Source organism: Rhamphochromis longiceps, linkage group LG14 (genome assembly GCF_057381845.1).
Source record: "Rhamphochromis longiceps isolate RC_006_pf linkage group LG14, R_longiceps_female_GT1.1, whole genome shotgun sequence".
In the NCBI taxonomy this organism is placed as follows: domain Eukaryota; kingdom Metazoa; phylum Chordata; class Actinopteri; order Cichliformes; family Cichlidae; genus Rhamphochromis; species Rhamphochromis longiceps.
In genome coordinates this window covers 37,239,507-37,252,027 of record NC_140570.1, presented here as the reverse complement: position 1 = coordinate 37,252,027, position 12,521 = coordinate 37,239,507, and the positions used below count along the sequence as shown (strand labels likewise).

Here is a 12,521-nt window from a genome sequence, read left to right as displayed (position 1 = left end):
TTTAATGAAATTTGCAGATTGTTTCGGTGAAGTTTAATAAACTCCTTGCTATCTAAAATATAACAGGACACCGGAGTATATTCTTGAGCATCTCACACTTCTGATAATCAGCTGTCTGCTTGACGTTTATTCAGCTGTGTAAAAACTATAACTTTGATCTCAGCCAAACCGATTTACTCAGGAACAAATAAAATACTAAAAAAAAAGCCAAACAATAACATTTTGAAGTTATCTAAGTGACTTATATACGTTTAACCTGAGTAGTGAAAGATGGCGGTGGGTTTGAAAACGATTTGCCGGGAGTCCGGTGTTCTCACCGGCTCTAGTGACCTTGCCCCCGGCTAGCTATCGAGCTGGTGGGTAACAGACGTCTCTGAAAACGTCGGAGCGCTTTTGAAAATATGTGGTGTCTTGATAAACTGAGCAGATATTTGAAGTTTACACAGCTACATTCTCACCTGAAAATATGTTAAACGTTTAAGAATAATAAGAGTAATATTAACACTAACTAGCTGCCGCCATTGTTGGAAACTGATGTCCTCTTTTGACATCAACGTTATTTTAGAGGATTTATAAGCCAGCTTTCTTCTGATTGGATGCCACTTACAAAGGGTAAGTGTGAACAGCTGGTGGGTGGGGCTTCTGTAGGGGGGGAAAACGGTCTGAAACCGAGACTCTAAACTTTTGTTGCTCCTTTATGGCAGAAATCATAATAGGTTATTTCAATCAGCACTGAGATTAGTTATTTATCTTACACATGAAAAATTGTTCTTTTAATTAAGAGGATTTCCATTAATTCAAATTCTGCTGGGTTGAGATTTTTATGGAGGGACCAGGAAGAGGATGTGATGAAATGAGAGCATTACTACAATACCAACTGCAGCACGATAATTATTTATCTTTATTATCCTGTTTAATATAAATATTCAATGAAAGCCAAGGTTGTAAATCAAATTCACATTTAATTGCACAGCTGTACTGGTGTGTACTCTGCACTTCAGTGTGAATGTCTGCCACCGTAACAGGATATAAACGTACATCACCTCTGCTTTATATCATCACACCTTACATTTTAATGTCCTTAGAAACAACGTGCTGTCTCTTTAACACATTTACATTCATAAAATCTGAATAAACTTGATGAAGTCACGTAGGAAAACCACCTCAAAACAGGAACTTATATATAACTACATTCATTTTGAGGAACAATGACAGACCCCCAGAAACAAAAGTAGTATTGAAACATTTTTTACTTTCATCTTCAAGTCAAATAACTGCAAATCAACTGTTCATGCAAATCAGTGGAGACGCCATCTTATTGGTGATCAATCTGTTATTGGTGCCACTAAGTTGCCACGACTTATTAAAAATGGCTGTAAATACGAGACACAGAAAATCGCAGCGTCCCCCTCCTCCCATCAGGCAGTGAGTCATTGCTCAGTAATGCTGCTGAAGAAGGTCACAGTGGTTTCTTCTAAACAGACGCTCGCTCAGATCCACTCAGGGTCTGCGTGCTTCCCTTCAGAAATGTTTACTGGCTGTTCTTTTTCACTCTGTCGTACATTTGATGTTTATTCTTACGTTCGCTCAACCTTCAGATGTCTTACGAGCCGTTTTCTGTAGAAGCGCTTCTGAAATTTAAAAGCTCTGCAGATAAAACCCAAGTAATAAAGGTTCATTTCAGCTGCATTTAAAAAGCAATAAATAAGTTCATGTTAGAGGATCTAAAAATGTAAAGTTATTATTTGCATGATGTAAGTTCAGTATTTTTATATTTCTCAAACTTTATTCTTTTTGTCTTACTGGTCGTTTTACTGTTTTTTGTTTTTTGTCACGCGTCATGCGAACTTGGCTTAACTGTATGTTCATGTTTGTCCACATGAATATAAAGGTCTTCAGTTTAAATCTTGAAATATTTAAAGTGTTTTGAGTTTTATCAAAGTCATTTTACATCCATAAGTGTGTCACGTTTAGTTTGTAGTTAGTAAATGTTGGCAGGAGGACTCTGTGTGCTGATGACGGGAGGAAACGGGGACGTTTAACAAAAGCTCCTGAGACACGGGAATGAACTCCGGTGAAATAATAGTTTGTAACAAACAAAAACGAGGGAGAGTAAGATAAAACGCCAGCCCTGACAGAGGCGCTAAGGCACAACAGAGTTTAGACTACATTTAGAAAAAAAAATTAGATTGCTTTTGTAGAATAAAGTCAAAAATAACGTTGAACATGTATTCTTAGGGGAAAAAATCTAAATGTGAAGATTTCTGTTGTTTTTTTCTCAAAGTAGAATTACGACTTTAATCCCGAGATTTCGACTTTAGTGTCAAAATGGTCGATAATATATTTTTTTCTTAATCTGGCCCTAATACTCCATCGAGTGGGAAAAGCACAAAGGAGGAGCCAAGTTTCAAATAAAACAGGAAGTAAACTAAAACGGAGGCCATGCACTTGTTCAGTGTTTTCTGCATCATTCGGGAAATCCGTTCTGTGGCTGTGTTTATTGAACCAGACCACCAAGCAGGAATCTAATTTGTTGGGGGAAACACACGCGCTCATTATTCTGCTCTGTTCAGCATCATCTCCGTGTTTATTGGCCTTATTTGACAGTGATATCATTACAAATGGGCCTGATGATTCCAGTGAAGAGTCTGCATGGGAGCTCAGTCTGAGCAGAGGTAGATTCATGTCAGTCCAGTAATTTTCATACATGCATGACATGCGCATGTCAGTTTTCATAACTGTGGCATTGTTTTGAAGGCTGATTGTCCTGCCTGTACGTGTTGTTTAGCGTCTGAGTCTTTTAATGCGACTCAGTTCTAATGACTTTATTTGTTGTTTTCAGTTTTATTGATTTTCTTATTGTATTCTTTTAGCTGTACAGCACAGTTGTTTCTGAGTGTCCTTATAAATAAGGTGACTGTCACAGTTTGATGCTTATCCCATGCCCCGGCTCGATGAGCTCCTGGGTTTCGGCACCACTGTGACACAAAAAGGACCCGAAGCACACAGCTGTGACCCTATGGAAATGGGGAAGGCATGACCAGGTGTTGAAGAGCACCTGTTTTGATCAGCCTGTCCTGACACCACACCCTGAACCCACTGATCCACCCCTCCCCTGCAACTGAGCCACAACCCACGCCCTGCCACAGTGACTTATTTTACCTGGTAGTCACTTTTTAAAAACAAAAAAAATCTGCCTTTAATGTATCCTGAATATCTGAACATCGTAGTACTAAGTGGCATCTGCAGCTCTCCTGCAATGAATACAGTGTTTAATTGAGGAATGCTTTCAGCTGAAGTCCTGTGGTCAGTCCTTCTCTGTAGATCAGTGTGAGAAAACATGCTCTAACCTCAGTGAGTCACTCTGAATCTGGATGCAATCCCGTTCCTGGAAAACAAAATAAAAATATTCCTTTAGTGCTCAGCAGGCCTCTGGTTTCTCCACCTGGGAAACAAATCACAGCCCTTCCTCTTTTTGTCTCACTTTTTATTTATCTGACAGGAAGCTGAAGCTGCTGTTAGGACGTTTTTGGTCAGATCAGGCTTTAATGTCACTACACTTTCACACAGGCATGAAACTTTGATCGTGTATTTACTTTGCTGCCGATCCGTAGTCAAACATGACCGCCCGAGTTTCTGTTTGCTATCCTGTCACATGACTGGTGATGATCTGACTATCTTGTGTGTGTGTGTGTTGTGCATGTTTAAGGAGTTTTAAAGAAGTACTCCCTTGTTATTACTCCTCATCCACAGCTCTGTGTGCAGTGTGAGGCCTTGAACAGGATCAGGAGACACTGAGGCTTCTTAGAAATCTCTGACTGTTTTAATGGGAAATATAGAAGATTAATCAGTCGTTATGGCTTTTTATCATTAATAAGAGGTTTTTTGTTTTATTAAGAATACAGCCCTTCCTGCACACTCACACACCCTCCTAAAACATGACTCGTGATGCTAATCATGCTGCTGTTGGTTTAGGGTTGTATAGTGGCTAAATAGTTGGTTTTGCCTCAGATGGTAAATATATTGTCCATGTAATTAGATTATGGTGAAGTCTCTTCCTTTAGACTGACCTCTAAATTCAGACAGACTCATTTGATGTGTTGTGGTTGAAATGAAATTCAACATAGTCAGATATGTTTTTGATACTAACTGAATTCACTTACTGTAACATCAACAATCTGTCTGTGCAGTAAGTGAAGGCGGTTATTGATTGGATGTGTCAAGCTGCGATTCCCCATTCCACGGTCATATGGTGTGAACAGTCATTTCACATAAAACTGTAATATTAGAACAATATAAAGAGGTTCAGTACGCTACACAGACTGTGTGTGTGTGTGTGTGTGTGTGTGTGTGAGGAATAAGGTCAGTAAGACCAAAGCCTGCAAGGGAAGGGAGCAAACCTGTGAGTCAATACGACATGGCATAATTACAAGTGAATGCAATGGTGATACTGTTTTCCAGTCTTTTCATGTTTTGCATATGCTGATAAATTTCCCAACACTTCATAGGAGGCTAACTAATTAAACCCCTTATCCTTCCTCACAGCACAGCCCTCTGATAGTGAGGAGTCAGTAATTATATATCGTGTAAATCAGAGGCGGAGCCAGACATTTGAAACACCCGGGGCTTAGCCCTAAAGGGTAGTATGCATGTGGGATTTTTTTTTTTTTTTTTTTTTGGGGGGGGGGGGGGGTAGAAATGACTGAAAGATTAATAGGCTCTTTTTTGACTTTTGTTCAAAAAAGAATGACTTCATATAGGGAAAAATATTTATCACATGTGCAAGACACCTTAAACTAGTTTTTTAATTAAGCAGCGAGGCAGAACAAGGTCAGGGCTGTATCAAGACACGAGGACTAAACCCCAATTCAACCAGACCCAGAACTGATCCGGAATTAAAACAGGACTACAACAGTTCAAAACCAGGACTACTGAGGACTTAACCAAGACAGAACCAGAATCAGAACTAGATGATAGTAGCACTAAAAATCATCATAGACCTGCACTACACTTATTTTTTTAATTCTACCAAAGTACAATATTTAGATTGAGAAAAGTTTATATAATTATTTAGCCTTGTTGTGCAAACAAGCCTGCAAAACATAATAAATATAGAATTTGAAAAATAGCAAACCTAAAAAGAAACACTAGGTACTAGATACATGAGTACCTATGATACAGTTATACTTTTGGTAAACAACCATTTGACTAACATGTGTGTCTCACCTGCTCTTGTTCATCTCTGTTCTGTCCTCATTCTCCATCTCCCTCTCTGTTCCTCTCTCTCCCTCTTTGTGCTGACAATCATCAAATATACAGTTGAAACCAGATATTTACAAACTCTTCAGATCAAAACACAAACACTTTTTAATTGTAACATCAAATCAGACTAAATGTTTATTTTTTTAGATTGATAAATATAAAAAACATATTTGTTAACTTTGAGAGTAAAGAGAGAAACTATCTGTATTTCTTAATTGCAAATGGCACCAAATTGTATTCAAACTGAGCCACATTTATGGAGCTCCACAGTTCTTTTCCTGGTGTTTTGGTTGACATCTCTTGATTTTCCCATGTCAAAGAAACAGGCTCTGTGTTTTGCCTTATATGCATCCACAGCTGTGCCACCAGTTTACTCACATGGACTCTACTAACCTATCAGAAGCTTCTTCAGCTCAGAATGGAATCGTCTGGAGTTTTCTTATTAATTAACAATAAACTTAGTGTACATGTACTCCTAAATTTGATGAAAGTGATAAAAAATAGACAGCTCTGTCTCTCTTTATTCTGACATTTAACTAATTCAAAATATATTTCAATATTTATCTAAAACAAAAGTTTACTCTAAATTGATCTTGTACAGTAAAAATGTTTTATGTTTTCTCCCTAAAGTGTAAATATCTGGTTACAAATGTAAATATCCTGCTGTGTACTGAAATCCCTCTTGTTTTGCATAGAAATATACTGAACAACATACAAAGCATAATATATAAAATAACATTTACCTGAGTTTTTTTCTTTGAAAGAAGCCTCGAATGTCCATTCTTATGTTTCAGTACATAACTGAAACCGATTTAGTCGGGGAGGGTAAGAACTGAAAATATGAAATAAACACACGTAAGCTAAGACTCTCTAAAAAAAATAGCATTTGTTCGGATTTTCATTTCGCCATTTGTTGATTCACTTGAAGAGCAAGTAAAATAATATTGGTCAAGTGATCAGTTTCATATCAATCTTTCGTGATGCACCGTCATATTTACATTATTTGTACGGTACGAATGATTTGCTTTGGTACCTGGTCAAACTTAAGCTCTCCTTAGTATGGCTGGCTCCGTCTCTCCAACAGCGCACTCACGGGCAGCAGCTGCCCCGCCCCCTCGCTCAGTCGCTTAGTGCCTGAGCTTGGATCATACCAATATCAGGGGGGGATTCACGCACAGTCGTAAATTCCCACAGTGTGCACTATGTGCTTCGAATATTGTGTGTACTTTTTGTTTTATACAGTTGTCAGCCAGGCATCTAACTATGAAAAAATTACACTCCAAAATACCCCGGGCTTCTGACAAAACAACCCGGGCTTAAGCCCCGTAAGCCACCCCCCCGCTCCGCCCCTGGTGTAAATGCTGTTTGTGCTTCATTGTAAAGCATTTTGTTTCTGTGCAGGAGGATGGCGGTGCCGTACGAGGGTCAGTCTTTCTCTGCTCTGAGGAGGCAGTGCCAGCATAAAGGAACTCTGTTTGAAGACCCTCTGTTCCCCACCTCCGACCAGTCTCTGTTCTACCAGCGAAATCAAATTGGGCGAGTCACCTGGAAAAGGCCAAATGTGAGTGAAAATAATGTTTTACCGAGAGGGGAAGTAGTAGTGCTGCACAATTATTCTGATACGTATTGTATACATGTGGAAAATAATAATAATGATGACAGATGATATTTTGCAAAGTGAAATCAGTCAGGTTAGTAGTATTTTAAAAAATATATTTTCTTTGATGGTTTGTATCACGTAACAGGCCAGAAAACAAACACGGTTGTGAGGTCTGTTTCAGTGTCTTTAAATATCAGCTACAGCTGCTCATATAACCCCGAGATGAGGTATAAAAGAGAATAAGCCCTCACAGAGTCGTTATAAAAGGGGAAACTATCCATAGAGGCCAGCCCTGCTTTTAGTCACACACTTTAAACATGTTTATTTCTGCTGAAAAGGTGGTCATTTTAACATGGGAGCTATGGGGACTGAGTTTCTTATAAAGGCAGCCTCAAGTGGCCACTAGAGGAACTGCAGTTCTCAGTGTTTGCTGCTTGTTTCCATCTTTTACAGCTCAGTGGGATCAGCTGCATAATCATCCGCGCTGGCGATCTTTTGTAGAGCTCTTATTTTATGCCTGTGTGAAAGAAGAACACAGTAAACTCAAAGAAGGTGGAGCGTTAGTGATACATCAGAGACGAAGGGTCAGCTGTTTATTCACGGTGGAGACGGACAGAGGCAGTAGGCTGGGAATGGCGGCGGTGATCATGAGACAAGGCTCCATATAAAGAGAGGAGAGGTTAAAGCGGCTGAATGGGAGAGGAATTCATGGAATTTCAAGCCAACAGCAAGGAGTTGTGTGTGTGTGTGTGTGTGTGCGTGTGCGTGTGTGTGTGTTCATGTTGTAAGCAGTTTCTGGTAGTTACTGAACAAAAGGAACTTGAATTTACTTTTGTATTGTGACCGGTGTGAAGTGCTTTACAACTGGTCGTCTTCACACTCACCCTGAGCAAAAAGCACCTTCTGTGAAGCTTTTGACTGAACTGTTCCTGTTAAATATAACAGTTAAATACAACTGTGACTAGGGCTGGGCCATATTATACCGTTCACGGTAATACCGGTACAATGATGGATTGGATTTACATGTATATAGCGCTTTTCAAGGCATCCAAAGCGCTTTACAATACCACTATTCATTCACTCTCACATTCATACACTGGTGGAGGCAAGCTACGGTTGTAGCCACAGCTGCCCTGGGGCAGACTGACAGAAGCGAGGCTGCCATATCGCGCCATCGGCCCCTCTGGCCAACACCAGTAGGCAAGTAGGGTAAAGTGTCTTGCCCAGGGACACAACGACCAGGAGAGAGCCCAGGGATCGAACTGGCGACCTTCCAGTTACAGATGCGATTCCCAACCCCCTGAGCCACGGTCGCCCGACAATGTTAGGCAACGATAAGAAAATGAAATATTGAGATAGAATATGGGTAAAACGTGCATGCGCAGTGCCTTTGTTTTCAAAGGGGAAAAGCAGATTGTTGAGTGAAACGGATGAACCAGAATTGGTTTTTAAAAATGGTGCAACTTCACTGGTTTGGTGTTTGTCCGTCAGATACAAAACAAAACACATTTTTTTTGTAGAACATGCAAGCAGGCCGTCGTTATTACCGTATTTGTCGGACTAAGGTGCTCGTAAATCTGGGAGTAATCTGGGTCCTAAACTCTGTCTTCTTCAGGTCCCAAAGTCAAACGAACACACAGCTTCACTGAGAGTTAAAAACTGTCTACATTCTTTCATCTTTAATAAAACGATCAGCGTTGCTGCTTTACCAGGTGTAACTATGAAGTTTAACATCCAGGCATTCGTGAAAACAGAATTTATTACATTTAACGGAGTTAGAAGTTAGCAGGAAGTTAGCTCGCTAGTTTTGCTAGTTACCTAAACATGATGTAGCATGTTCTGACTGAGAGATTTCTGAAAAAATTCATACGTGCAGCTCTGCTGTCACTTCCAACATAAATGAAGACAGAAAACTAAACAGCAGTGACGTTTGTAGGGTTACTGAAGTTGGGCTAGCTGGTATATAATGATGTGCTACGTCAGACCTTCCCAAAGTGTGGGGCCTGCCCCCTAGGGGGGGCGCAGAGCCATTGCAGGGGGGGGGGCGCGGCATGAAAAGGGGAAAAAACAAAACGACGCTTGGACGCTGCTAGCACGGGGCGCCCACACAAACGCAAAGCAGGAGATGAAGCATCGCTGAATATGTTTCCAAACCAACTTCATTCTAAGCCAAAGACTAGAAAATATGGTGAAGCATGTCTTCCCTTTGGCTTCACCTGCACAGGTGCCGAGGTAGGTCTCCCTGCAGGATTGGTGGGCTCTCCAAATCACGGACAAACAGCATCCCACATACTTGACTTTTAGTTCACAAACACTTGTTGTAATGACTAACTACTCCTGACATTTTGGAGATGTTAGCTCTTTATACAGTAAAGTTACAGCGGGATACGAATAATATCAGGCTGATCCTGCCACGATTTGTTCCCTCGGTTCAAATCACGGACAAACAGTATCCCAGCTGTTTATGTTTTTAAACCTATTTTGCAGAGGGATTGAAAAATGCATTGATAGCAATGTTGAATATTATTACACAGGAAAAAAACAACTACACGTAAAATAATCACACCGTGACGCCTCTGCCTTTCTAAATAGAGGGACAGTAACTGCGTGTGTGTATGTAAGCGTGTAAAACCTGAAGATAGTCAGATTGGCAGATAGAGACAAAATACTGTTATTCTGTAATTCATCTCCTGTAAACGATAACGTGGCGCACAGCGTGACGTGGAAAAAGGCACATACCTTTAACGTTACGTGACGAACTCTGTATTCCTCATCCACAGGCAGTTATTTGCAAACCTCCAACAACTTCTCTGCGTGACTGAAGTCAGTCCAGGTCACACTGCGACTGTTTGCAGGAAGGTTGAGTCCGATCAGGCAACCTGTGGAATCACCTTACGATCAGAAGTGACCGAGAGTGTTCAAAACGCTCAAGCTCTCCAGAATGTGAAAAAAATCAGTACAGCTTTCCTGTTTTTACTCGTGTGACTGAGACATTAGCTTGCTCTGATTTAGGAGGTAGCTTTATCAAGCTAAGTGTGCCAAGTGTCTGATGATTTTCTCTAGAGCCAATTTAATACAAGTTTACTCGGCTACCGTTATCTCAGGGTGGTTGTCTGCACCTCATCATTGGACCACGGTGGTGATTTGTGCGCAGCCATTTTACTCGTTGCAGGTTTCTGCTAATGAAGAAAAGGCGTAACCGTTAGCTTCATACAGTTTTTACTTGTGAGAATTTATATTTCCTTATTTATGGTCATCTCACACATATGTGACTGAGCACAGAAGCTCCACCCACCCATTGTTAAAACCTTCTGTTTTCAAGAAGCAGCAAATCAGAAGACAGTTGGCTTAAAGGGAAGGAGTTAAAACAGCTTGTTTCAGATTAAATGAACTGAGGGGCTTCACCAAGACAGAGTATGAGATAATGAGGATCATTTAAAAGTGAACAACGTTTTTTTATAGACCTATTATTACTTTTGTAATGTGGTGGATAAATGTCAAATGTTGCCTTAATTCCATGTTGGATTTGTTTAGGATCCTTAAACTGCAAAAGTGCCTCTTGTCAGAGGCTTTGAGTCAGCCCCACTGCACCTTAGGAAAGCTTTATGCAGTGGAACAGCAGCTGTTTAAGTTCAGATGCTGGCTGAACATCGTGCTCGTAATGGAATTGTTGCTTAACAGATTTCCAGCCTCGCTCTGCTGCTGTGTACAGAATCCGTGCTCGGCTTTTCACGTTAATAATGCTGAGTCAAAAGATTCATTTCTTTCTTGTCTTGTGATTTTTTTTTTTTTTTTTTTTTTTTTCCTTGACCTGCATAAAATCTAAATGCACTGCTCTTTAAGTGCTTCTCATTGAGTCTTATTTGATTAAATGTGTAATTTTCTGTCTTCCTCTAGGCTTGTAGTGTATATACACTATGAAAGAGTGATTTCTGTGTATTTCGTATGCTTTTACTGTTAATTATTCATGCTAAATTATTAAGCAGAGCACTTAAAGCATTTGATCAATATTATTGATTTGTTCAGGGAGTGGAGAGATAAGGGAAATATTTCTTTGGTTACACCCTAAACTTAACCCTGACTTCTCTGTGGTGTCTCGTGAAACTTTAGCACTCAATATCAATGCTTCAGCTCCAGCACTCAAAAGACAGCTGTATATTTAAACCAGTGATCATATCAAGAGCTTATTATTTCAAGCTCTATAAGGCAGCAACCTCGAGGGTTAAAAAAAGTGAAGTGCCCCAGCCTGCAGTTCCTCTAACGTCCACTTGAGGCTGTGTTCAACAGAACGGGTCAGTCCCATATTAAAATGTCTCACTTCAGAGCAGAAATAAACAAGTTCACGACCTGGTACAAAAACTAGCTTTGGTTTCTGTGGATAGTTTTCAGCTTCAGCTCTGGGAGGGCTGAGCTGTCTGTCAAATCATCTGCTGTGGCTGCTTTGATAAAGGTGCTGATGCTAAGCAGGTATAACAAAGTGGATCTGTCGACTGAGTTTGTGCTGTTGGTGAAATTATTATTTTTGCTTCCTGTGTAAAAAGTTTGTGCATCAGTTTTAAATGATAATGAGTATTTATTTATTTATTTATTTTTTGTTTGTTATTTATCACTAATCAACAGCTTTCTGTGTCTGTGCTTATGGGCTACGGATGCCACTCGTTAACCAAGCTAGCTAGTGCTTACGGCTCAGGTGTGGTCACATGGTGGTGACTAAATGTCGAGTTTGTGCCAAGTCATTTCCTGTTTACTGTTTTTGTCAGTCTGTTTGTTTCGGTCAGTTTGACTTGTTTCTTTTTGTAGTGTTATGTTCTCGCTGTTGTGTCCCCTCCCTGTTAGCTAACACCTGTTGACACCACCTCATCGTCATGTTTCCAGGCTTTGGTAAATGGATTGGTTCTTGTATAGTACTTTTCTACTTCTACCCAAGAATACTTTGGCATGCAGACTGGAACAGCCAGCGATCGAACCACCAAGCGTCCAAAGCTGTCTTTACATCCTTTAGATACAGTCTGTGGCTTTTACTGACCTTTCTACACTGGAGTTTACAGCACTATAATTTGCCAGCATTTTCTTTTTTCATAAACATTTCTGATGTGGATCTCTCATACTGCTTTTATTCATTGTGAGTATGTTAATGTCTTTAAAATGCCACTGAGAGGCTTATTGACTGATACTTGCTTCACTTTCCAAATTTCTGTTTAACAATTTAGCTTTGAACTAAAGAAATGTTAATAATGAGGTAATAAGTTAAATAAAAGAAATCATTAGTTTAAAATCAGAATAGTTCGCTTGTCCAGCATCCTGCATGTTACATGGTTGTAAGCTTCTTTTTTTTTACCTCTAATTCTCCTGAATGCATGAAGTAAATGCACAAATACACAAGTTAAGATGGAGAAGCAGCGTTTGGTGGCTAGAGGTGAAACACGAATCAAAAATGGCTCCTGCACTGCTAACTTCTATAAACAGATGATACAGACGTAGGCAAGTGACCTGAAGGTTTCTGCTCACATTTCTAGTCCATGTTTGAACTCCACGTGGAGTCGAAAAGAAGCGCTGCAGCACTCAGGATTTAACAAGCAGTTTTAATTGAAAGCGTGTGGAAGTAAATTATTGTTCATGTAGGCGATGAGGTGTGTGGAATGATAAGGATGGCGAGGAG

The 12,521-nt window shown here is 40.0% G+C and overlaps 1 protein-coding gene across 1 annotated transcript in view; it reads left to right on the top strand.

Annotated features, from left to right (window-relative positions):
* Nucleotides 1-12,521, top strand: part of LOC146654628 (calpain-5-like) — a 34,054-nt gene that overhangs the window by 2,546 nt on the left and 18,987 nt on the right. The window contains exon 2 of the mRNA XM_085380966.1: nt 6,664-6,823. Within this exon, the coding sequence (XP_085237092.1) occupies nt 6,668-6,823 (156 nt within the window). The 5' untranslated portion in view covers nt 6,664-6,667. The remainder of the gene's footprint in view (nt 1-6,663; nt 6,824-12,521) is intronic.